This window comes from Hemicordylus capensis, chromosome 2 (genome assembly GCF_027244095.1).
Source record: "Hemicordylus capensis ecotype Gifberg chromosome 2, rHemCap1.1.pri, whole genome shotgun sequence".
Classification (NCBI taxonomy): Eukaryota; Metazoa; Chordata; class Lepidosauria; order Squamata; family Cordylidae; genus Hemicordylus; species Hemicordylus capensis.
In genome coordinates, this window is record NC_069658.1 from 358,662,456 (window position 1) to 358,688,583 (window position 26,128).

The 26,128-nt window shown below is 44.2% G+C and overlaps 1 protein-coding gene across 3 annotated transcripts in view; it reads left to right on the top strand.

Moving 5' to 3' along the window:
• Nucleotides 1–26,128, top strand: part of SH3RF2 (SH3 domain containing ring finger 2) — a 120,712-nt gene that overhangs the window by 67,929 nt on the left and 26,655 nt on the right. For all 3 annotated transcript variants that reach the window (XM_053303004.1, XM_053303005.1, XM_053303006.1), the window contains exons 4-5: nt 85–180; nt 1,188–1,514. In XM_053303004.1, coding sequence (XP_053158979.1) covers nt 85–180; nt 1,188–1,514 — 423 coding nt within the window. The remainder of the gene's footprint in view (nt 1–84; nt 181–1,187; nt 1,515–26,128) is intronic.

Here is a 26,128-nt window from a genome sequence, read left to right on the forward strand (position 1 = left end):
TCTCTCACTATATTAAAAGAAACAAACCAGCTAATTACCAAGCACAGGCCAGTATGCTGGTAACCATCTATTATTACTTTCCAGGGCGATATCATCACTGTAATCAGACGAGTGGATGAAAACTGGGCAGAGGGAAAATTAGGTGACAAAACTGGGATTTTCCCCATCTTGTTTGTGGAGGTAAGAACAATGTATTGATCATATGCAAAGTACTAACCTGTCAGTACTTGTATTTGTACCACTTAATCTCAGGAATAATCTATATGAGAAGTAACAAACTATGGGATTAGAAGCCCAGTGCAGGGAGGAGGGAAATTTCCAATAAAACCAATCCAGGCTGTTTGTGGCTTGGTCTGACACACCCATCCACTGGTAAAGGGAAGGGAAGGAAGGAAATAGAGGGCACTGTGTTTCCCTGCCAACTAAATGAGGTGTGGAGACTAGTAGATGTGCGCCAGTTTAAAACATTATTTGAAAATCAAACTAATGGTTTGATTCTTTCATTTTAAAACTATTTATCCTGCTCGTAGCCAAGGCTCTCAAAGGGGGCCTGGATCAACAGTCACAAAGGCTAAAGGTTGTGAACTACCCTGAATATCTGCAGTAAAACAGATTGACTCACATTCTGCACAATAGTACGTCATCCTAGCAATGTTGCATTTGTGTAATTTGCATAAATTGTGCAAATGTGCAAATTGTATTAAATGTGAAAATTGTGCAAATGGACTTACTTTTGTGTAACACAATTTGTGCAAATTTAATATTTGCACAATTTACACAAATTGTGCAAATGTGGTACTACTAAGCTGATGTACTCTTGTGTGTTATGTTTTTCTCTCACCTGTAGCCCTCTCACCACCACGGGCAGCGGCAGGAGGGTCAGTGGGGATGGGCGGCCACGGTAGATATGGTGGGGCAGCAAGTGGTGAATGGCAGGGTGGGGTGGGGTTCACGGTGGCCTCCCTTCACAGTGGGGCCCCCAGTGGTCCCTGTTCTTTGCACATTGCCAAACAATTGTAGATCTGTCTGGCCCTTCCCTAATCTCAAACTTACTAAAAACAACAACAACCCTGTCATTAACATGTTGACAAATATATCAAATCAACTAATTCTTGGAGTTTTATGGTACCTTAGAATACTTGGGCTTCAATAGCAGCAAAAGACACATCTTTTTTTTCTTTTTCTAGCCAAATACAGTAGCACGGCAACTCCTTCAGTCAAGCAAAAGTTACCAGTCTTCCCAGCTGAAATGTGCTTCACCCTTACGAAAATCCTTGCCTAGAGCAAAGGGCCTGGAGTCACCCACATTCTGCAAAGGGCCTGAATCTAGAAGGAAGAGCATGAAGCAATTTTCTATCACAACTGCCTTAAATACACTCAACAGGATGGTCCATTCACCCACAGGACGACAGACTTTGGAAATCAGCTCCCCTGTGCTGATCAGCTCAAGCAACCCTTCCGTGACTACCCAGAATGATGAAAAAATTGAATTCCCATACAGCACCCCTGTTCAGGTAAATTCAGGTTTATTTTGGTCCTGCTTGTAAGACACATACTGAATTCACTAAACACCTGATCAGCTTACGAGTCGCCGCTGTACAATCATGTTTTTGCTAGGCAGGCAGGTAGCAGGTTGAAAAGACAACTTTATCTGCCAAAGGAGTCTTCTCCTTGGAAGAATTAACTTGGACTTCTAAAGATGTATATCTCTTGTTGTAGAAACTGTGCCGGGACTTAAAGCAGGGCTGCACAACTTTGGCCCCACCAGCTGTTGTTGAACCACAACTCTCATCATCCCCCGCTTCAGTGGCCAATCGTCAGGGTTGATGAGAGCTGCAGTCCAACAACAGCTGGAGTTGCATTGAAAACCACCATGGTGTGATCAATGCAGTGAGTCTATGCATTGTTCACCATTGCGTGAACAATGCATAGACTCACTTTCTGCAGTGAGTCTATGTGAATGCCAAACGGTGGCGTAGTCGCAAATTCAGAAATGCCGGTGCTCTCCTTAACAACTGACATACCCACACACACACACCAGCCACACAGGCTATGGCCACACCCACCCCACTTAGATGAATGCAATAATTGTTGTGAGTTCTGTCAGAAGAAGATTATGGATAAAAGGTGAAAGAAAATTATATTGAAGCATTTGGGGTTAGGCTAAGGTCCTGCTGCACCCTCCCCCATGTGTATACCCATGTCTGCTCCAGGGGTGCATATATGCCTTCTCTTAAAGGGATATTTTAGCTATGTTGGACCAAAGAAAACAGGGAGGCGATTCTCATGACCGCCAAAAAGCGGGCTAAGGAATCCTAGCCCACTTTTTGGCAGTCGTGTGCTGCCACGGGAGCCAAGCAGCTCCCGGCAGTAAACCACCTAAACTACCCCTCCCCTTAGCCCAGGTTAGCGGAGCGAGTGGGGTTACCAGATTGTGTGCTGCTGCAGCGCGGCTCCGCGCCACAGCAACTCATGAGGAGAACCCCGACCGGAAGGTTAAAAAGCAGCCTCCAGGCTCATGGGTCTCTCCAGCATGCTGGAACTACCAGGGGTCATGCGGCCCCCGAACTCTCAAGCCCCCACCAGCTCCGTGACGGAGCAGGCAGTTGTATGGGTGGCCACTGTGGCCACCCAGAGACAGCTGACTGCTCTCCCTACAAACCCCATCCAGGTTCTTCTCACTGATCATGAGAAGAGCCTCGGGGAATGTTTTAACCTTAGTTCCCAGAGTTCTTGATCTAGGAACGAAAATAAACATGCCAAGGAAAAGTGAAGAGCAAGATTGGAAAAGTTCAATGGTAGAAAAAGGCACAAACCATACAGTCTGTTAGTTCTGCTATTATTTAAAGCTACAAGCTATCATTTAGAATTAGTACAGCTGGAAACCTATGCATCTGAGCCCTGGGAGTGCCATGTACAGTGGAAATACTGAGTGTTGGACTAGGCCGGGTCAGACCAGAGGAACATAGGAACATAACATAAGAACAGCCCAGCTGGATCAGGCCCAAGGCCCATCTAGTCCAGCATCCTTTTTCACACAGTGGCCCACCAGATGCCACTGGAAGCCACAGGCAAGGGGCGAGGACAAGCCTTCTCTCTTGCAGTTGCTCCCCTGCAGCTGGTATTCAGAGGCATTGTGCCAAGAAATTTTTCTTCCTCTCGCACAACACTAGAACCAAGGATCATCCCATGAAAATGAAGGCCAGGAAATTTAGGACTGACAAAAGGAGGTACTTTTCCACACAGTGCATAGTTTAGCTGTGGAATTATCTGCCACAAGATGTGGTGACAGCCACCAGCCTGGATGGCTTTAAAATGAGCTTAGATAAATTCATGGAGGACCGGTCTATCAATATCTATCAATGGCTACTAGTCTGGTGTCTATGAGCCACCTACAAACTTAGAGCATAGGAGGGGGGAGGGGGAGCATGGGAGTACAGCGAGAAGTCCCGGAGCGCTGCTCCTATAGCTCAAGAAGTGCCAGAGCTCCGCTCCTGACCACTCCTGCTATCACTAATGCCAATCCACCAGAATATCCCTTTTGCCCACAGACTGAATCACTCATCTCCACTAGTGGCAAGAGGGTTTATATAAAATAAAATAAAATAAAATAAAATAAAATAAAATAAAATAAAATAAAATACTCTCACCTCTTCCCAAGCACACACTTAATAGGCTGTCTCTAAAATAAACTGAGGAAGTTGAAACAAATATGGGTTAGGACAGCAAGAGTAGATAATATGCCTCTGCTTGTAGAAAAGGATCTATGCATGCACCCAATGAACAGATGGTAAATATGGCCAGCTTTGAAAGCACCAATAACCTGCTCAGGAGAAGGAGATGCCCAGAATCAGTCCCCACCCCAAACAGATGATTGGCTTTGTCAAAGCGGACCACTCAGACAACGGGGCTATTCTTACAATCACAAAAATCGGGCTAGGAAAATCCTAGCCCGATTTTTGTGATTGTAAGAACCACCGGGTTTGCAGCTGAGCCTGGTGGTTCTGGAGCGGCTACCCCACTCCTGTAGCCCGCCCCTTAGCCCAGGTTTGCGGAGCGAGTGCTCCGCAAACCTGGGCTATCTGCTCGTGAGTAGGCGCGGCTCTGTGCCACGGCTACTTGTGAGTAGACCCCCGGCCGGGAGGCTTAAAAGCAGCCTCCTGGCTCGGGGTCTCCCCAGTATGCCCTGCGCGCTCACACAGGACATACTGAGGCTTCTGGGGGCCACGCGGCCCCCGAGCTCCCCAGCCCCCGCCGGGTCCGCTCCAGAGCCAGCCATTGTGTGGGCAGCCAATCCGGCTGCCCAGGGCTCCCTGCCCGCTCGTGAGTGGGGAGACCGGGCTTAGCCCACTCTTCCCGCTCACCCGTTAAAACCGGGTCTCACTGATCGTGAGACCCCGTCCAATGAGGCTATTCATTCACACATGCAAAACCAGGCTAAGGGAGCCCCGCCCGGTTTTGCATGCTTGTGTGATCCACTGGGATTGGGCCGATCCTGGCAGCACCATGGCGGCAAACCCACCTACGAGCCCTCTCTTTAAAATGAGGTTAAGGCAGCAAGCACTCCCTTAACCCCATTTTACCGATCGTCTGTCAGCCACGGCTGCTTGCAGCCACGGCTAGCAAACTCAGGGAGGGGGGATCCCCATAATGCACTGCGCTCTTGCGCAGTGCATTATTGGAGCTCCAGGGCAGGACAATGCAGGGCAATGCATCCCGACACCCCAAGCCTTGGAGCAACTGGCAGCAGCCTGTGATCATCTAGCCGGGCGATCTGCCTGCTCTGAGGCAAGAACCTGCTCATCTGTGGGGGGAGGTAAGCTTTTCGTGGCTTCCTCCCCTCGCCCCGTCAGATCCCCTTTTCTGCTTGGGAGAAAGGGCTCTATATGTTAGAGGATTCGTGCATGGATCCAGTCAAACACAGGTCTCCCTGCTAGAATGTGGCCACCGAGTTTAATTTTCAGAGATGAAACTGAACTAAACATTAACATTTCATAGCTAAGTGAATTGTTCTGCAATCAAATTAACTTTCCTGGATATCTTTAAGGAAAAGACTAGACAGATACTTGTGGTGTTAAGGTAATCCTGAATGAGTTTCCATTAGATGATCCATTTGGGTTTCATCCAACTCTGAGCCCAACACCCACATAGAAATAAGTTCCATTGAAATCAATGGGGCGTACTAATAAGCAAAATATGTTTTTAATGCACTGGGTTGACAGTTTCCTAACTGGCTCACCCTGTTATGTACCTTCATTTACCTCAGCATTTTTAATTCTTACAACCACTAGAGCAAGAATAATAAAGATTAGATACTCCATTGAAGCTGTATGTGTCAGACAAAGCAAGGGAGCTATCATTAACAATGCCCACAAGAATGTGTTTCCAATAAGTGTTTCCATCTTTTTTACTCCCATGTAAAGTGAAAGTTCTGTGTTATGAGTCACTCAGGCCACCAGTGACTCATAAAGGAGGAGGTGAAGTTCAAGATGAATGCACTTCATTCATGGGTGCTCTTCTTTGTTATTCCACAAGTCTAGAAAAGAAAAATGGAAGAAGAGTGAAGATTAAGTTTTGGAATAAAATAGTAGTCCTTTGTGGCCTTCCATATCTATTTGTTTTACATTTCCTAATCCCCAGGCATTAGGAGATTCCAGGGAAGCCTTACAGGACCAGCTTCCTTATAAAGGGGGAGCTGAGATGCTTTTTGTAATATGTGTTTGTTTGCCCATATAAAGGTTGAGTAAGGGAATAACAAAGAAACATAAAGGCAAGCAACATCAGGCTAGAGCAACAGCAATCCCCAAAAGCAATAACAGCACTGTTGTTCCTTCTGAAAGCCTTCTTTTTTGCTAACTGGCTCCCCAAATTCAAACTGTTCATCTTTTTCTTGTCAGTTTCAAAATTGGCTCTTGTATCCCTCAGTTCTGTTTTTGCTCCTGCCATGGGAGGTGACTGTGTTGTCGCTAGCTGGCCTTGGCTGCCCATTAATTCTCATTAATCAATGGCCTTGATTGCCAATTAGCATTAAGTATGAGCAACTAAGCGATACTAAAGCTAGAGGGAAACTTTGAACAGTGGGACAACATGGACCATCATACTATTTTCAGTCAATTAACTTTGGCCTAAACTATGTGGCTACCACTGACCAACTTCTTCCACATTCCCAATTAACATTTAAAGAAGAAGCATCATGCACAGTTTCCCTGCTTTACTGCACTTCATGGGTTGTCATTTGCTGGGGTCCTTGAGTGCAATGCCATGGCATCATGCATTCTCCTTTAGCTCAACTTTCTTGGAGAAACCCAAGGAAACAGCAGCCACCCATTCCATATATTGCAAAGCTTGGGCCTTAAAATCTCTTTGGAGAGAAATGTATACAGTATCCATAGAACATTTGAGAGTATATACTGAGATATACAGAGACACAAATCATCATCCCCACCCAATATATACTCATGAGTAAGAATGTAATAACTATAATGAACAGCAAAGCCAAACTAGATCAGGTTCAGCTACTCCACTCTGGTAACTACATCTATATCTTTTAGGCTTTCGAACAACCCTGATGCCTAGAGGTAGTCATGTAATAATGACCCACATGCAACTTGACACCAAAAGAGTAGGGCAAACCTTCACACAGAGTTTTTACCTACATATATTAATTGTACAAACAGGAAGTACCAACTTGTGGAACAACTTAACCAGGAAAAGGTGACCTGTGCTCCTTACTATGTAATAATTCCTCTGACTTAATCACTTTGATGTCAATCCACAGCAGTCAGGTTGTCAAAGGACATTTCTTTACTCAGTATCAGTCTATACCAGTTTAACTGCTAACTTGTCAAAGAGGCACCTTTTTAACGTGGTGATTCTCTTTACTTAGCAAGGGGAGAGTAACTGGCCCTATCCACCCCAGCACAATACCTCCAGTGACTGTTGATGGTGTCTATCTTATGTTTCTTTTTAGATTGTGAGCCCTTTGGGGACAGGGAGCCAACTTATTTGTTTGTTATTTCTCTGTGTAAACCGCCCTGAGCCATTTTTGGAAGGGCGGTATAGAAATCGAATGAATGAATGAATGCTCCTTGGTGGTTTTGCCATACACTAAAAGGTCATCCTGAAAGTAAGTGATCCATCCATAGTCCCAAATATTGCATGCATCATTCTTGGAAATACCGAAGCTGCAAAGGTCAATCCAAAGGGCTATCTTTTGTATTGGAAAAAATACTCTGGGGTAATGAAGGCTGTATATTTGCGAGAATGTTTAAGTAGGGATGTGTATGGAACCAGTCAGTCCAGTTCGGTTCGAATCCAAATAGCATTCAAACCAACTCAGCCCAGTCTGGTTCTGGTGCAACCATACCTGGTATGGTTTGACTGCTGGACTGGTTTGAACTGATTCATGGACTGGTTTGGGGGTCTACTCCTGAAGTGGAATCCACTGAGGATTCCCTTTTATGAGTAAAGGGGCAGAGGGGCTTCCTAGGGGAGTCAGGGCTACTTACTTTAATTGTTGGTGGCAGAGTTGGGGGTGGCAGCAGCTCCCCCACATCCCCACTGGCCTCCTCCAGATTAGCCTGGGTAGCTGCCTCCCGATTTGGGCCTCTGTAAATGCTAGATCACTATTTAGGTTACTAAAATGGCCCAAATCAGGCTACAGCAGGCCCAGGCTATTCCGGAGGAGTATCCCAGGGTGTGGGGGGAGCTGCCACTGCTCCTGATACTGGTGATTAAAGTAAGCAGTCCTGATTCCCCTCCCACACCCTCTAGCTCTAGGAAGCCCCCCTGCCCCTTTACTCATAATGGTGAATCCTCATTAGATTCCCTTTTATCAGAACCTTGAACCAGTACAAACCAATGCAGTTCAAACTATGGCCAGTCTGGTTTGAACCCTTTTGGGGTGCCAGTCCAGTTCAAACCTAGAGCACTCAAACTGCCCCAGTTTAAGTCAAACTGGGGTTTGAACCGGACCGGTTCGCACACCCTTGTTTTTGAACAGAGGAATTTGATGATAGGCCAAAGAGAAATCCAAAGTTGTGAACACTGAGGCCTCTTTCAGAGTAAGCAGTATTTCATTGATATTGAGTAATGGATGACAATTTATTTCCATGTTGGAGTTCACATCTCTTAAATCTATGCACATTTAAAGTGTACCATTTGATTTCCTCACAAGAACAATGGGAGAGACCCATTCTGATGAATCACCTGGGTCTATGATGTCAGCATGCTGTAGTCTTAAGAGCTTTTCTCTCAAATAGTTGGCACAATGCTATGGGTATGTATGTTCCTCACTTTGTGTTGTACAGGTATTGCATTTGCCTTCATCTGAATTTTATGTTTGAAATGTATGGCAGTGCCAGGAGTATCAGAAAAAAGTCTGAGAAATCAGCAATCAGCATACGGATGCACCATCATCTGTAATATGGGTTCCGTGCTATTTGGGTCTAACACGATCCATAGATCTTTCTGATGCTTCCAGCCCAATATTGAGACTCCTTTTTGTGACACTTTCCCTTCTGCAATGCATCCTTTGTATTCCAGGACAGCAGTGTAGTATCCAGGGGAAGCTCCCATGGGTAGTTGTCTGAGGACTGCAGGTGCAGCTCTGAGTTTCATGTAAAGGATAAGGGAGGCAGGATCAGCCAGCATCTGTACTTCATGGCTATTAAGTTTAACTTGGCAGTGTAGAGAAGCAGGCTCTGATTCTTTCACACTTAAAAGGCTGTCAGGAAGTGGTTCATCTGCTTCCTCGTCATATAGTGAATAAGTAATGGAGTGGACTGCAAACTTGCAAACTTTAGCAAACTGTCCCCTTTTCTTGCACCTGTTGCAAGTGACCTTCCATGCAGGACAGTGAGCAAAATCAGCTTTGTGGACAAAGTGCCTGTACTCGTAGGTCCTCCTTTTTTGTGCTGCTACTTTGTGTGGTAGTGCCATATTAGAAGATTGTCTTGGAAGGACTTAGACTGTGTTGGAAATTCTCTGTGGTGAGAGAATCCCTTTCTCATTATGGCAGAGTGCACAGAGGCACAACACAGCGGATTTAGTTAGGCATGTGTGTATGCTGAGAGTAAAGTAACTTGGAGCCAATTCATAGTTTCAAATCAATATAAAAGACATTCATTCAGGAACTCCATTCTAGATAGGAAAGTGAGGAGTTAGGATCTCTAATCTATCTATCTAGCTGGATGCAGATGGATTCTGCATCTTCTCTGCACATATGGTGCAGGGAGAGAGGCTTGCCATGTTGCAAGGTAGAAGGGCAGGTAGGGAAGAGAGAGAGAAAGGAAGTTGAATCCCTGAGATTAGCAATCTACATATCAAAGGGATAGCATCAAAGCAGTGGAGAAGGGATGACCAATGTCTTGACTCTCTAGCCCTCTGACTTACTAGTCTGTCCTCCACTGTCTGAGACAAAGAGACAGCGCAAAGTCCTTTAACTTCCAATAGACTGAACATCCTGGATTTCTGGAGGTGGGTTTTGCGGTACCAAAGAGAGCAATTTGGCACAGTAAAGAGCATTTCCCACACTCCTAGCCATCTCTGTAACTTTATCCAAGGTACGTTTTCTGTTCCAATACTGTTTTTCATTCAGTTTGGAGCCATTTGTTTTTGGAGCAGATAACAATCTGCTCCCTTATCAGCAGTTCATCAGTAAAGTGGGCAAAGTCACAGGTTACACTTAAGGCATGAAATGCTGTGATATACTGATCAACAGATTCACCAGGCTGATGGGATCTAGAACAGAAATTGTAACGTTCAGCAATCACAATCAAATAGGGTTGAAATGATCATCTAAGGCTTGAAGTGCAGCTTCATAAGAATTGGCATCCCCTTCCAAGTTGGCAGGAAAGGGCAAATGATTATATATTCTTTGGCCTTCAGGGCCCAGGCAGTGAAGCAATATAGCCTTCTGCTTTGCTAGAGTAAAATCAGGGGTCAGTATAGTGAGGAGGTAATTGCAGAAATAGGACCTCCATTGTTTCCAGGGAAGAGCAGGTTATCCCGGGATGGACAAGAAAAAAGGTGGTGGTGGGATCTGAGCCATGCTGCATTGGGCATCCAGGGAACAACAGAGTCCAGGATAGAGAAGGAGAAAGTACCTTCAGGGGCTGGGCAGGTCAGGGAGCTGGAGAAACAATCAGCAGCAGTGATAGCAGAAAGCAGTTGAGGAACATAGGCCTAGTAATGAAGTCTCAGGAGCATTCACAAGCTTTGCAGGCTCACACGCTTAGCTCATTGCCAAATATTTTATAGCTGCTACTCTCAGAAATACAAAGTAATCTTATACGGACTTAACTAAGAGTTAATTCAGAAACAACTCCATTTTCTCCTTCTTCTTCCCCTCCCTTTTTCTTTCTGACTCCACCCCACACACTCTCTATAGGATACCTACTTGGACAAACTTCGAAAAAACAAAAGATAAAAGATACTGGATAGAATACAACACATAGATACACCCATTGGATGGTATTCTAAGAAAGTTAGCCATGACTAAGTCCCATTGAAATTAAAGGGACTTAAAGTCATGATGCCTAGTTTCATTGATATTAATGGTGCTTAGTCATGACTAGCTTTCATAGGATACAACCACTGCATTTTCAGAACTACTGAAAATAATATTGATAATCAAGAGTTGTAGAATTCAAATCTGATTCAGAGAACAGTTCTGATTATGACAAGAACCCTATTCACAGGTTATGGTTAAGGCACATACAATCTGTGTATAGTGTGCATGGGACAGATCTGTATGCACATACACTTATTTACACGTTATGCTGAATGCATGTTCAGCAGTACACTTCCCATCTGTGTCCTGCATTTCAGAGGGCCTGTACTCATTCACTTTTAAAATTAACACATATACAGCCATCCTTATGAAAACATGTGCATGTGTACAGACACCTGAATGGACATACTGCGTAATGTCTGAAGAGAGCTAAGGTGTTCACACTAAACACCTTCAAGTTCTCTCTAATACTTACCAAACTTCTAAAGAGCTGTTCTAATAGAAATCTGTCCATTTATAAATCACTTTTCTTCATTAAACAATTATTGGCATTAGGGATTATTTAGTCTTAGGGAAGAGCCCAGTCTAATACAAATTGAAACAATAATTTAAAATTATCAGAACTAACAGATTAGTATTTGATGTTTGCAGAAATTTTCTTTCACATGCAACACACACACACACACACACACACACACGTTTTGCTTTTACAACAAGATAAAACAGGATAAATATAATATTTTTAAATGAAATCCTCTCATTCAGTGGAGATGTGTCAAATATTTCTACTTCGTGCCCTCTGCTGATCCCCTTGGAAAAATCTAATCAATGTGATTCTGAAAGAGGTGCTTAATGTATCTCCTAATTCTCCTCAGTAGATCAGTACTGGAAAAAAATCTCGCCTAGGTGTTTGTGTCTCAGGCAGTCCAACAAAAATATTCCCTAGCAGACAATGCTTGAAATAAGGTTCCCAGATTTCCACCCAGAGATTCCCCCTCTATAAATCTGCTGCTGAACCAGGATACAGGATAGCCACAGCTTCTGCAGACCCTGCTCCTGTCGTCTATATCATGCACTACTAGCTATGCAGCACCCATTCAATCCTGGAGACGAGATAACAGGACCATGAAGGAAATGGGCACAAGAAGCAGCAGGGATTCCATCTCCGAATTCAGCAGTAGTTTTAAAAGTAAAATCGGAAGGCAGCATCCAAATACATAGCAGAGTGCCACTCCATCAGTTAAAGCTCCTTCCATTTACAGAAGGAGAGTTCTGCTCATGCAGTGACCGCTTCCACTCTCACAAGGTCGCTGTTCATGAGCACAATTCTCTTTCCATCCACGGAGGCTTCCATTAAGGGAGTTCTGCCCAGAATTTTCAAGTTGTGACCTGGATTCCTAGCCAGGATCCAGAGGTTGATGTCTAAAATGTGAGGTGGGGGGATCACTCAAGCATGCCAACAAGCCTAGAAGCAAGATGCCTAGAAGCCATGCTTCTTGTCCTGGAAGCGCTTCTTTCTAATCTCACATTTGTGTGGCCTGTTTGTCTTGCATGAACTACAGTGTAAGGGGAAAGCAGTTTGTGCTCAGAGGCTTTGCCTCACTCGCTTTTTCAGCTTCTGGCATTAAAAAGAGGCTGTGGGACTTAGCCACTAAAGTGGAAGCCTTTCTTGTCTAGCATGTCAGTGGTAACAAGGCTTCATCCATATTCATACCTCATTCCTCAGAAATTCATAGACGTCATGAGTGATGGAAAGAGTGAGTAAAGTTCAACTGGCTACCAAAGTGACACATTAATTGCAGCAATCCAGAATTTGGGTTGTAGTTCACAGGTCTGCCACTAGTCTAGCAAAGTTGGAGGCAACTTTATTGCTTATACACATAGTACATTTGCTTATGTATGAAGGCAAAGCAATCACCTTCGTCACTGGGGGCAAGGGATAACATAACTAGTCTCTATAACTATAGAGATTTCAGTCTCAGGTGGTTTTTCTAAAGCTGCATTCATGGACCTAGAACAGACTGGAACCGCATGCTTTACTTCTAATGACTCCAAGATGGGAATCCACACCTGAGTCTCCCATGTTATATGTGCCATTAAAGAGTCAATGCATATAGGGTGGATGATGCAATTGATGCTGCTGACATTGTCTAGTATGGACTAGCACATGCAGCAAGATGGCACATCCCCAAGACTTAGTATATATTATATAGCAAGAGATACACATTTACTTAAGCTTTGACCAGCAATTTTTACCCATTTGGATAATTCAGCTTAATTCAAATTATATATTTACTTCTTACTGTAGTTTTCAAGCGAAAAGGAAGGGTGGTATGTATGTATGTATGTATGTATGTATTAAAATTGTCTTATAGACTGCCTCCTCCAAAGACTCCAGGCGGTGGTAGGAGAGGAAGTTACTTCTTTTGTGGCTGAGTCATTTCTGGGCATAGAGCTATAAAATTAAATGATCACTAGAGTGGCTCTAGCAAATGTATGCACATTTTTTAAAAAAAACAGCAGTGGGTCTGTGTCAAGGGCTAGGCTCCTGCAGCTTATAGCAGATCAGCGAGCTCTGCTGTAGGGGGAATGAAGAATAAATGAATGCTGGTTCTACCTTCCCACCTACATAATACACAGCTGGATAATGTTGTACTTTCCAATACATCCATTTGAAAGTTCTTATTATTTCCTTCTATGCCTGAATGGCCACTCATAAAATAAAAATGGCAGATGAAATATTCTGGGTGAACCAAGGTAAAGGGATAGCAAAATCAAAAGCATAACTTCAGATGATTTTGGAAGATGTTATCAGATCCTTCTCCAGTATTGGACCTCGTTGCCACCCTTTCCCTTGCAGGACTTTTGAGCTTTAAACACTCTGTAATGTGATGAAATTCAACAGATGCAACTCCACATTGGGAAAATGTTCAGCTGATGAATTTCTGCCTGTCACGTTGTTGGTGATAAATTTCAGCACAGGAACTCTACCAGGAAAAAGGTGGCAACCCTTTTTAAAAAACAATGTGTGAAAACATTTTCTGCATAAGAGATTATCCTCTGCGCTTGCTCAGAATTCCAACTACCTCAAAGATTAATAAGGAAGCTCACCTCCTGGAGGCATCCAGAAGGTATTTAGCCTTGGATGCATTCCTGGGTTTTGGGTGTGGACTGGCGAAGTTGTTTTTGTTCTCTGGTGAGCCGTGAGCCTGTCAGTTTCCCCAACAATGTTTAGCTTGTGACTGACTACTTCGATGCCAGATTTTGGGAATGGGCTCCTTTGGCTCTTCTGAGAGGTTAGTAGCTGTTTTGTTCTTGAACCAATTGTTAATACAAACATTTTGAGTTATTTTTTTTTTCTTTTTAAAGGGAGCAGGGATTATTATAGCAGTTGTGTGTTCAGATAGAAAAATGTAATGAAGAAATAAGGCAACCATTCTAAGCGAAAGGTGTATATGAGGAACTAGGAAACTCATACTAGGAACCCATTTTCAAAGTTTTTATTTAGTTTGGCATTTGTTAGCCTATGCTACAAGAAGTGAGGCTGATCAGCCTTTGTCCTTGATCTTTTAAAAGGCATCACAACTATGTTATTGGGATTAGAGTGTCCATTGAGATCGTTACTTTTTGGAGAAAATATTCTACTTGTACACTTTAAAATGCAGTCACTGGTTTGTGCAAAACAAGATTAGCAGCAAATAACTCCTTTCATCCTCTTCAGGGCGCTTTCCAGTTTAGTCGCTCAAGAGTGGCAAAATGCTTCTGTTTAGGCAGATCGCATTCAAAACTTAAATAGCAAAGTGCCCAGAAGGGGGAGCAGTCTCACGAAAACTACCAACCCCCCCAAAATCAACTTTTTTTATGCTGGATATAAGACGTTATCCAGGAAGTGTGGAAGCAAACATCAGAGATTTGTTGTGACCCCATTGCAGGGTCTAATCTGGAAAGCGCCCAGGTGTATTATTTCTTCCCTCTCAAGGGAAATGCAAGTTACTTTGTTTTAAACTGTTGGGGCATTGTCTCATATTTACAATCTCATTGGGTAAGATCTACCCAGAACCAGATGTTAAATTACCTGGAGATCCTACATTGAACCATATTCTGAGATAAAATCTGCACACACCTTACCCATAAACCTTCACATTATCTTGATATTTATATGTTCCCCTGAAATTGGTTGGATTTGACAATATTCTTCACTTCATCCCTGGCCATCTTGCAAGGATGTTTGTTCTGGAACTGGAGAAAGGGGCACTGTGACTGCAGGGGTGTGCATGATGGCTGTACACACATTGTTCTACCCAGCAGACTGCAGCAAGCCCTAATAGGCTGCCCTATTCTGCAGCTGACTTATTTTATGTATGTATGTATTTATTTATCAAACTTCTATACCGCCCAAACTTTTGTCTCTGGGAAGTTAACATAAAACAATTAAAACACATATAAAAAGTTAAAACAATCCAACAATTTAAAAGCAACCATAAAATTAAAACAGACAGTTTTTAAAAGCTGGGAAAGCTTGGGTGAAAAGATGGGTTTTCAGATGTTTTCAGATGATCAGAGTTCCTGACAACCCACTAGTGGATAACAGAATGAGAGAACATCAGTATCATTTCTAGAAACTGAATGGTCCACAACAAGGATCAAAAGCCCATTACTAGGGCACATGTGCAAGACCAAATCTCCCCTTGTCAGAGGCAAGTTTTTTGGACTCTAGCAAGGCTGAGCATTAGGACCAAACTAGACGTTATGAGCAAAACACGCGACCCCCAACTTCATATTTCCCTCATGAACCTAATTATCTAGGTTCCGTTTCTTGAGATGAACGACCTCAGAATAGTGGTACATATGTTGGTAACCTCCAGACTTGACTTCTGCAATGCACTCTATGTGGTGCTGCCTTTGTACGTAGTCTGGAAGCTTCCGTTGGTACAGAATGCAGTGGCCAGGTTGGTCTCTAGGTCATCTCGGAGAGACCACATTACTCCTTTGTTGATAGAGTTACACTGGCTGCCAGCAGGTTTCCAGGCAAAATACAAAGTGCTGGTTATAACTTAGAAAGACCTAAATGGCTTAGGCCCTGGCTATTTAAGAGAACGTCTTCTTCATTATAAGCCCCACCGCCCATTGAGGTCATCCAGAGAGCCAGCTCGGCTGGTGGCCACACAGGGACGGGCTTTCTCGGTTACTGCCCCGAGACTGTGGAATGCGCTCCCTACTGAGATACGATCCTCCCCATCTCTGACAATTTTTAGAAAGCATTTGAAAACCTACCTCTTCAACCAAGCTTTTTCAGTTCTTTAAAATTTTAAGGTTTTAATTTGTAGGTGATTTTTAAATTGTTAAAGTGTTCTAAGTTTTTGTATATATTTTAACTGTTTAGCTATTGTTAACCGCCCAGAGATGAAAGTTTGGGGCGGTGTACAAATTTGATAAATAAATAAATAAAATGAGAGCTGCTGCACAGTACAGGGGGAAATTAGGCTGGAGGTGGTACTAACCTTGCCCAGCATTCAAATTCTCCCAGGCACTTTTTGAATTCCACCCCTCCATGTGGATTCCAAAACTGGAAGTGAGCCCAGCTGCTGAGAAATGGCTTTGGGGGACTTTGCAGTGGAGAATCAGTTAAGCATCCTCCCTTTTGATGGCTGATCTTGCCTTACAAATGACCCCACCTCTTGAATTTGCAATTATCTTGAACAAATGTGGAGTTGAGACTCATAGTGTTTGATTCATAGCACACACCAGCCAGGGCATTTTGCATACCTGGATGCATCACCTTCTGGCAGACCTCCTAGGCAATATAGATATGAGCAATAGCCAGTTACACACACACACACACACACACACACACACACACACGGAGGGAGGGAGGGAGGGAGTATTAGAGTTTCAAGTAAAAAGGCAAGATTCACGATGGTCATCCAGTTTGCACATAGAACACATACAAGCTAGTTGACATCTACCCAGGGGCGTAACTAGGTTGGTCCCTGAGACAAGATTCTTAGATGGGCCCCCCCCACCCGCAGAGAAATTTTTTTTTAATGACTTCAAAAGGAAGATCGGGTTGGCGCTGGGTGGAGGAGAGCCTCTGAGGGGCCCCGGGGTCTCCGCTCTCGTGTTTCATCAGACAAGATTTATATATATATATATATATATATATATATATATATATATATATATATATCCGCTCTCGTGTTCATCTTATATTATATATATATATATATATAAAATAAAGAGATCCCTAACAAAGGTGAAATTACCCTTCAAAGCAGTATATTATCAGTATATTAATAAATCATCTGGGAATCATCTGTGAGTGGTGGAACTGAGGATTCTTTTGATAAAACCATGGCTGTGAGCCAGAGGGCCACAAGTTGGTGGAGAGTGGGGGTGCTGGGGGGTGGGCTACCCCCCAGTGGGTAGTTGCACAGGCTATGATGAAATGTGAAATGTATGACATGCTGTATGGAATGGAATCCTGCATGCCGTAAAGACATTATGTGGCTGTAGCTTGAGTTTGTGGATTTAAAATTTTTCTGCAAGTAGCTTGCATAAGGAAAATAACTACTGTGCATGCAGAAGATGTTCTGTGGATCGAGGCCAATGTGCTCGCACATCGAGCATTCCCGTTTGTAAGAACTGCCTTCCCAATAGAAAGAGATTGGTGCCATGAATGCGACGATGCATGGTGTGCGTCTGTCTGACAAAAGGTCCATCCTTTCGCTCCCTGCAGCCCCTCAGCCTTCCCCCCTGCAAAACTTAGGAGGACTTCATAGCAGTTGGCCCTGTGCAAATGCTGCTGGACCAGGTGGATGCTCGGCACTTGCTTGTGTGTTCATCGCGGCTCATCACGGCTGGCTCTGGCTCGCCGGGAAGAAGGCTGCGTGCAGCCCAGAGGCGCCTTTGGAAAGCAAGGAACTGTGCGTGCCATGTGCCATAGTAGCCCCCGTTTCAGGGAGTTCTCCCAGGCACGCAACGGGGAGAGGAGAGCAGCCTTCACCCATTGCAGCAGCAGCCTGTCAGGAGAAAGCAGCGCCTTCTTTCCTGCCAGTCGAGAAGTGAAGCGCTCGGAGTGAGCCGACTCGGCCGCCGCCGCCACTTTGCAGCCGCCTGGCAAAGGCAAGGGCTCGGAGCCCTGACCACCGGGGGAGCTCCCGTGGCCGCTGGCCGGGCGGAGGGCAGCGCAGTCCCCGTCCGAGCCCAGCTCGCTCTCAGCGGGCAGCGGAGACGCCGCGCTGCTGCCTTCCTGATCGCTGCTGCTGCTGCTGCTCAGCTTGTCCTCGTAACGCGGGGCGAAGACCTCGAGCAGGGGAAAGTGGTGGTTGAGGAAAGGGGCGTCTCTTGTGCACGGGTAGGGTAGGCGCTGGGTGGGGGAGAGCCTCTGAGGGCCCCCCCCAAGGCGGGGGGCCCCAAGACAACGGCCTCCCCCTGCCTAATTGTAGTTACGCCCCTGCATCTACCAATCTTATTTACATAATTCAGCTTCTAGCTTGCCAAATTCTAACACTCTGTTTAAACATATATAAAATAGCCAATTAACATGATTTTTAAAAAGGTAAAATGTGAATGAAAGATGAACTTGTAGCCACTGCATTCTTATACAAATGGTGCTGATTTCAGTTGCGGGGGTAAAACTCTTAAATTCACTCCTATTCCCTGCTCCTCCTTTTTTATTTGCTTTAGTCTGCACTACAGAATATAACTTCCATATGTCCCCCACCCCAATGTCCACATACTTTTATGAGGAACCCCTAGTTATAGAAGAAACTGCCTTGTGCCATTCAGAGTGGCTTGCCCAGCTCTCAGAGCTGCGTGCATCCTTTGGTGCACCAAGAGTAGCTACTTCTGTGGAAATGAATGGACAGCCCACCATGTATATGAGCTCTGCACCCACATTTGATCATATGTGGAGCTCTGCTTTTGGTCATTTGTCTTTCCGTCACATCTGTGATGGCCAAATGGAAAAGTTAACGTTTCTCGAAATGTGTATTATTTGTCTTCTATAAAGTACCATTCCATTTAGCTTGAGTTCATTTCCTTAGAATTGTGTGTCAGGTTCACAGCTGGCTGGGAAAACGATACATGTTAACTGCCAGGAAGCTTGTGGTGCCACACAAGGTCTAGTTTATGGCCTAATCTTCAGATCATTTCCAGTATTTCCAAGTAATCAATGGGACTTTCAAGTAAATACATTTAGAATGGAGGTTTTGAGTGTAATCTGGTATAAATTCCACACAGAGGGAATCTGACAAGATATAATTGGCAACAATGCCAGTGTTTCTACATTTTATCTGAGTTACTCTGTTAAAATACTATAGGTGATTTATTTATTTTTCATTCAACATTTAGCTTTCTGAACTTCATGGCTGCAAAGAAATATATATAAGAGAAAATGAAAAATGCAACTGTGGTTCAAATCTCCTAATTATAATCTGAAGCTCATGCTTTCAAGAGGAGGGAGGTGTGAACTCATAATTTCTTAATCTTTGGCCTTGGCAGTTGTTTTGTTTAATTAATACCAGCTGTGACTCCATTATCTCTGCCTTTGGCTCAAGAATCCCAAGTGTGGTCTCTTGAAAACAACCATTTGTTTTCTGATTAGAATTCTTCACACACTTCAGCCAGCTGTCACATCTCTTCTCCCAGCTGCATCAGGCAAAGGAGACAGATGAATATGCCGTGAAAGCATGACTTGACCCTCAGTTGCAAACCACAAACTGTCTCAAAGGGACTTTCAAACATTCCGCCATCATGATGGGTAAGGACCAATTGGGCCTTTATTTCAAAGCCACCTAGCTGCATCCAAGACCATTGACATAATTTGCTAGATACTACTGTCATAAGAATATAAAAACAGCCCTGCTGGATCAGGCCCAAGGCCTATCTAGTCCAGCATCCTGTTTCACACAGCAGCCCACCAGATACCTCAGGGAAGCCCACAGGCAAGAGATGAAGGCATGCTTTCTCTCCTGCTGTTGCTTCCCTGCAACTGGTACTCAGAGGCATCCTATCTCCAAGTCTGGAGGCGGTTTATAACTATCAAGACTAGTAGGCATTGATAAATCTGTCCTTTTACATTCGATAACTTAGAAAACCCATAATATTGGTGCTACTCCTGACCTACAAGATATGGTGCTGCTACCCAATGCTCATGAGCAAATAAGGAGGCAAGGGCTAAACCACCCAAGACACTGAGCACATCTTTAGAAGATATGAGCCCTCTTCAGACATTATCTAGCATAAGCAGCACTCATGCATATGACAGGAGAAATGGGAAGGAAGTCCCTCCCAGCATTCGAATGAATGAATGAATGAACATTGTCACTTACCTCCCTCTCATCTGATGAACACACTTAGAGTGTTGTTTGTCTGAAGGGGGTGATGCCATAAGCATCTTCACCAGCAAATTCTGTGAGCTGCAACCTCGATCGATCAAAGTTGCAGCTCACGGAATCACCAGTGAACAAACTTATGACACCGCCTCCTTTATACAAATAGCACCATAAGTGTGTTCATTGTGCAAGAAGGGTGATCAACAGTGGGAGGTGGGACTTCCTCCCCATCTCCTCCACTGTAAGCATGAGTTCTGCTTACACTTTATAATGTCTGAAGGCTATGGTTAACCCTGGAGAGGACTGGAAGTGGTTTTCCTGTCTTTACAAATCAGATTAATGGGATAAATATTACAAATCAGACTAATGGGATCTCAGTCTGGGCCAGGTATGTGGCATGAAGCATATTTTGCCCCCTCTCCAAATTGCCCCTAAGCCACAATTTGCTCCCTAAGCACCATCTTTTAAAGACATTTTGTGCAATCCTAAACATGTATACTCTGTTCAGTAGGACTTCTTTCTTTTGTGCAAAGGACTGTAGCCCAAAGGCATTTTCACCCACAAGATGTACAGTCCACTCCAATGCCTGTTTATTTAGAAGGACGTCCTACAGCATTCAGTAGAACTTCCTCCCAGGAAAGTGTGCCCAGGCACCAAGCCATCAGCTGTTTTTTGCCTCTTTGTAATGCAAATGTAAACCTTAGATTGTCCATTAACAGGCCGGATGCTCATTCACATTACAAATGCCTCTCTTTCACAAACAACAATTACACATTCATACAAACAGCACAGGAGAAGCTCAACTGCAAATTAAAGCTTGTGTGTAAAAGCACCTTTTATTGAATTGAGAGGTTGTGTAGCCAAGAAGCCATTTCATTTGATGTATCATCCTGCAGCTGTTGAAGCAAATTCTTGTCTAAAAAAGCTTATGTGGCATTAAGTCAGTTTTGAAGGAGCCGTGGACTCAGGGCCACTTTACGAGAGTAAACAGTAAAGGCATTTAACTGTTGAAAGCAACAGACTCAGGGCCACTTTACAAGACTTGTGGATACTCAGTACAAAATATGTACATAACATATTGATACACATATATTGTATGTGCGTATAAATTGTGGGCCTCTCTTTACAGCTGCACTCCTAAGCACACTTCTTAGGAAGTAAGTCTCATTCACTTCATATGACATTTTACTGCTTAAACATGCTTCACATCTTGCTGTTTACACATGAATGAGACCCAAATCCTTTCCCATTTATTTGTTACTAGCTTAACCCATGCAGAACATCTGCACACTAGTCCTTGATTGCTCCCCTCACCCCACAGCCCCCTCACCTCAGAGATATCCCCACCCTCACCTGAGCCGCACTCCTGCTGCTCCTCCTCCATCCTGCTGCTTCCATCCCCCTCACCCCTCTTGGTCACTCCTCCATCCCTTTAGAATCCCCACTGCCCAATCACCATGGTGCTTCTGCTCTCACAGGCTCCTTCTCCCTATTTGCATATGGAACAGTGCTTCTGTTCATGAACTCTCGTGAGAGCTGCCACACACAGGATAAGCCACGGGTATGCCTTAGAGCAGGGATCCTCAATGTTGGGCCCCCAGATGTTCTTGGACTTCAACTCCCATAATCCCCAGGCCCAGTGGCCTTTGGCTGGGGATTATGGGAGCTGAAGTCCAAGAACATCTGGAGGCCCAACATTGAGGATCCCTGCCTTAGAGAATTAAACATATAGATAGATAGATGTTTGTATCCCACCTTTTTTCTAAGGAGCTCAAGGGCTTCCCAGATGGTGTTCAATCCAGGAACACCAGATCCAGTCCTAACTAAGCTTCAGGAAGGTTGCTGCATCATATGCCTTCATATTATTATTATTATTATTATTATTATTATTATGTTGTTGTTGTTGGTTCAATTTATATACCACCCTTCCAAAAATGGCTCAGGGCGGTTTACACAGAAAAATAATAAATAAATAAATAAGATGGATCCCTGTCCCCAAAGGGCTCACAATCTAAAAAGAAACATAAGACACACACCAGCAACAGTCACTGGAGGTGCTGAGCTGGGATTGGATAGGGCCAGTTACTCTCCCCCTGCTAAATAAAGAGAATCACCACGTTAAAAGGTGCCTCTTTGCCAAGTTAGCAGGGCTTACTCACACGCATTTAGGAGAAAGGGCTATGATTTATATTGTATGTGGTCTTCTGTAGCTGATGTGATATACATGTCTTCCCTACTGTGTAACTGAACCTGAATGCAAAACATTTAACGCATATACAACTACCTTTCCCGAATATACAAATAAGCCTTTAGCAAAAACGATGCTTTTAATTATGAACAGCAGGGACTAGAACATAATGGTACTGGTAGCAAGGGAAAGTGTCCAGAGACATAGCAAGGCTGGAAGAGGCCCTGGGACACAATGTAAAGGTGGGTCTGTCTCCACCTCCTCCTTTGGAGAGGCAGGCAAGAGCAAAGAGCAAGCTCCCTCCCCCATATGAACCCAGGGACACTAGTCCCTCCCCCACCCCTGATTCAATTATAGCTAAGCCCCTGAAAGGGTCTCAGTAATTCAGGGCTCTTTGCTTCCCTCTTTGAATTTTCCGTCTATTTGCCGTCGGCCTACAACATTTGTCCAAAAGGAGGTGGATGAAGCAGAAATAGGCTCAGCACAAAAAGGGTGGATGACAGTGTTAAAGTAACCCGACATGCTGTGTAATAATACTCTGAGTAACCTGTTTGTGGGATTTGTCCATAACAGCTATACCCCCTCAGTGGGACTGAGAGGAAGAAAAATCCACATGTAGGTGAGGCTGTCGTTCTAAATCCTTGTCAGTCAAAGTGTGCTCTCCCCAGGGTGCCACACCTCAAAGATGAAGCTTTGCTCCTGTAAATGACAGAAACTGCCCATGTCAGCAACGCCCACAAGTCCTTTTGCTCCCTGCTGCTTTTCTCTGTGGCAGCTGCTCACCTCTGCACTGAAACCAATTGGTTTTGAAAATAGTCCAGTGTGGGTTTCTTCTTTGCCCTTGTCTCTTTGAGACAGAGGCCCACTTTCATCATTCTGTGTAAATGGAATAGAAGTAGAGACCAAATGAGTTTGACTCCCTGAAACCAAAAAAAAAAAGGGTTGGAGCTTACAGAAGATGGGAGCATCTGCAGGAAAGATATGAAAGTAAGGGAAAGGGGAATAGGTAAATTAAATTATTATTTACTGGCAAGGGGGAACTACTGCTGTTACTAAATTGCACATTTCACAGACAGACTTGTGTCTGTCTGAGAAATGTGCAATTTAGGGCTGGAGACTGGAAGATTAGTGGTAGGGCCTGGTGGACAATGCCAGGGCCAAAATAGTCCACATTTAAACTACACATTATGTAGAATGCATTATTAAGAGGCGTGCTTAAGACTGGCAGCATTTCTTCTTTAACAAAAAATAGCCAAGGGGCCCCAATCCAAGTTGGGACTGTGGTGCACCCAAAGGGGGGTAAACTCTCCCCACACACACACAAGTCATTTTCTTCCCCCCAAATTCCCCCACAAGCTATTTGCTCCCCAGGCTGCTATTTGCTGCAAGTAACAACTTTAGGGGACAATTTAAGCAACTTTTGGTATTAATAGTTATTAATCCCAATTATTATTATATCATTCCATTGTTATTACATGTATTGCTGGTTTTTCTTTCCTAGATGACATTATGGTATAATCCTAAGAATGTTTCCATAGAAATATGTCCTAGCATGTTCAGTAGGGCTTTCTCCCAGATAACTGTGCATAGAATTGCAGCATTAGAGTTTCAGTAAGAAAGGAGAACAGAAATTTCACCCACGAAATGGGAGTTTCTATAGCCTCATTCAGATGTTATGAAATCGCCCCAGTGTGGTTGTGTGCAGAGGGGCAAAGGGAGAGGAAACCTCCCTTCTGCTGCATCAATCAGAGCGTGCCCTGCCACTCATGAGATGGCAGGGCTTGCTTGTCTGAAGAGGGAAGAGATGGGAGCATGATGGCAGGTGCTTCTATGATTGTGAGACTGGATCGATCCAGTCTCACTATCATGGAAGCACCCACTATTATGCGTCCATCTCTTCCCTCTTCAGAAAAACCCTGCTGTAAACAGGAGTGGCAGAGCACACTGCTGACTGATGTGGCAGGGGGGAGATTCCTTTCTCTTTGCCCCACTGTACACGGCTACAGTGGGGCAATTTTATAACTTCTGAATAAGACTGAATATATTGTACATATTTCTAAAGTGGATTGAGCAAAAATTGAAAGCACAAAGTACTGGCAAACTGGACATTTCTAGATGATGTCACAAGTGATCCATGGTTCAACTGTCGAGCACGATCTAGACATCTTTGTTTAAAGCTGCATGGCTTGGATCCAAAGGAGTCCTGCTAGCAGAATGCAGCTTCCACTCACAGAAGGACTCTTTCCAACTTAGCTGAAGAGCACTGTGTGAAATAAGTGACTCCAAATCCTGAAAAGTTCTTCTGTTTGTGACTTTGCACACGCTCTTTTCAAGGCTTCCTAGAGTTTCCATGCTACAGCCTATATCTTCCATATTCACCATGTTTCTCATTTGTAACAGAGCTCCAATCACTGGAGTGCTGCACTGTGTGAATTCTTTTGCTAGCGCTTGTGTAAGAGTTCACAGAACAGCACCAAGTCCTTTTCTCCTTCTGCTTGTGGTCCGTTGCATCCAGAGGCGTAACTAGGGAAAACGGCGCCCGGGGCAAGCATTGAAATGGCGCCCCCCCCGCGCCCCCAACATACTGCATTATACTTAGGTTTTTCCTCACAAGCGCCCCCCGCCGCCGCCGCCGCCAAGCCAGGCCACTGACTGGCCGCCAGGCGCCAGCAAAGCAATGGGGGGGGCGCGGGCGGCGCAGAAGGGACCGCTCGTGGGGGAGGGGGCGCCGACGCACTCCCTTGACTGCTGCAGCGCTGCTGCACTGAGCAGGAAACATTTGTATTAACAAAAAAAATTTAAAAAATTAAATAAATTTTTTTTGTCATGGCGGCGCCCCCCCATGTGACCAAAAAAGATGGCGCCCGGGGCACGTGCCCCCCCTGCCCCCCCTATAGTTACGCCTCTGGTTGCATCCAAAACCATTTTCCTAGCCCTCAGACAATATTTTGTCATTGGGGAATGTGATTCTTCCCCCAATAACACATCTGTTATAGCTGTTTATCTATGGCTGCAATTGTGTCATAGGGACCTATTGGGTTGTGCCTATATCGCTACAGCGAAACATAGCTCGTCTTCTCATGCTTTGACCATGCTATGTTTGGGCTTATTTTGGGTTTTTGTTTTGGTGTTGTTGGTTTTTTTAAGGAGAGAATTAGCATTCCCCTTCACATCCCACTCATTTTTTTTACAAGAGGATGGATATCAGGAAGCTTTCCACCTGCTCTTAAAGCCCTGTCACTTCTGTATAAAAAGTTATAGTTGGGAAGAATAGAAGGCTCAGGGCTAACAGAATGAAATATTCTGGATAATACCTTAATATTTCAAACACCACGAAGCCACTGTAACTCTTGCTGGATCAGAGAAGTCCTCCTAATGTTGATGAATACAAAAGGTAGTACAGACTTGCTAATGCTTCCTTTGCTGAGTTGCTCTAAGTGTAAGAGCATGTAATGAGAGCCACCATCTTATTTTGTTACTCAAGTCAGGCAGTAGGGAAATAGTAGAATTCGTGATTTAATAATAAGCACTTGCTTCAAATGCCAGTGAAGAATAAATGCACCAGCATGATAATTAAGACACATTTTCTGAGGAGATGTGAGGCAGAGGGCCAAATTACCTTGGCATGACAGAGAAAGAGAGAGAATGCATGCAGGATATTAACTCTAGTGTCCTGGCCAAATTCCACTATAATTGCTTTTTTTCCCCTGCTGATCAGAAAATTCCTAAGAATTTTCCATTAGTGCCAGTCTGTCTTCACTCCCACTTCTGAAAACAGTTTGCTGGTACAGCAAGACTCCCACATTCTCCCTCACTGTTGCAATAGGTGCTGAAGTATTATGAACCTAAGGTTACAGCAAAGTGCTATTCCATTGCCAATTGGTGTAACACACTCTGTTGTAAAATGAACTGGAAGACACAAACTTTGTGGGAGTCCATAAGGAGGAAGATATATTAGGAGGAAACAATATCACTCTGGTGAAACATGTCTGCTTCAGGCACTGCAGTCTTTATTCTTAGGATAGGGATACAAGTATATCCTGTACAAAACCCAAACCCAGAACCTCATCGTGTCAGACATTGGCATAAGTC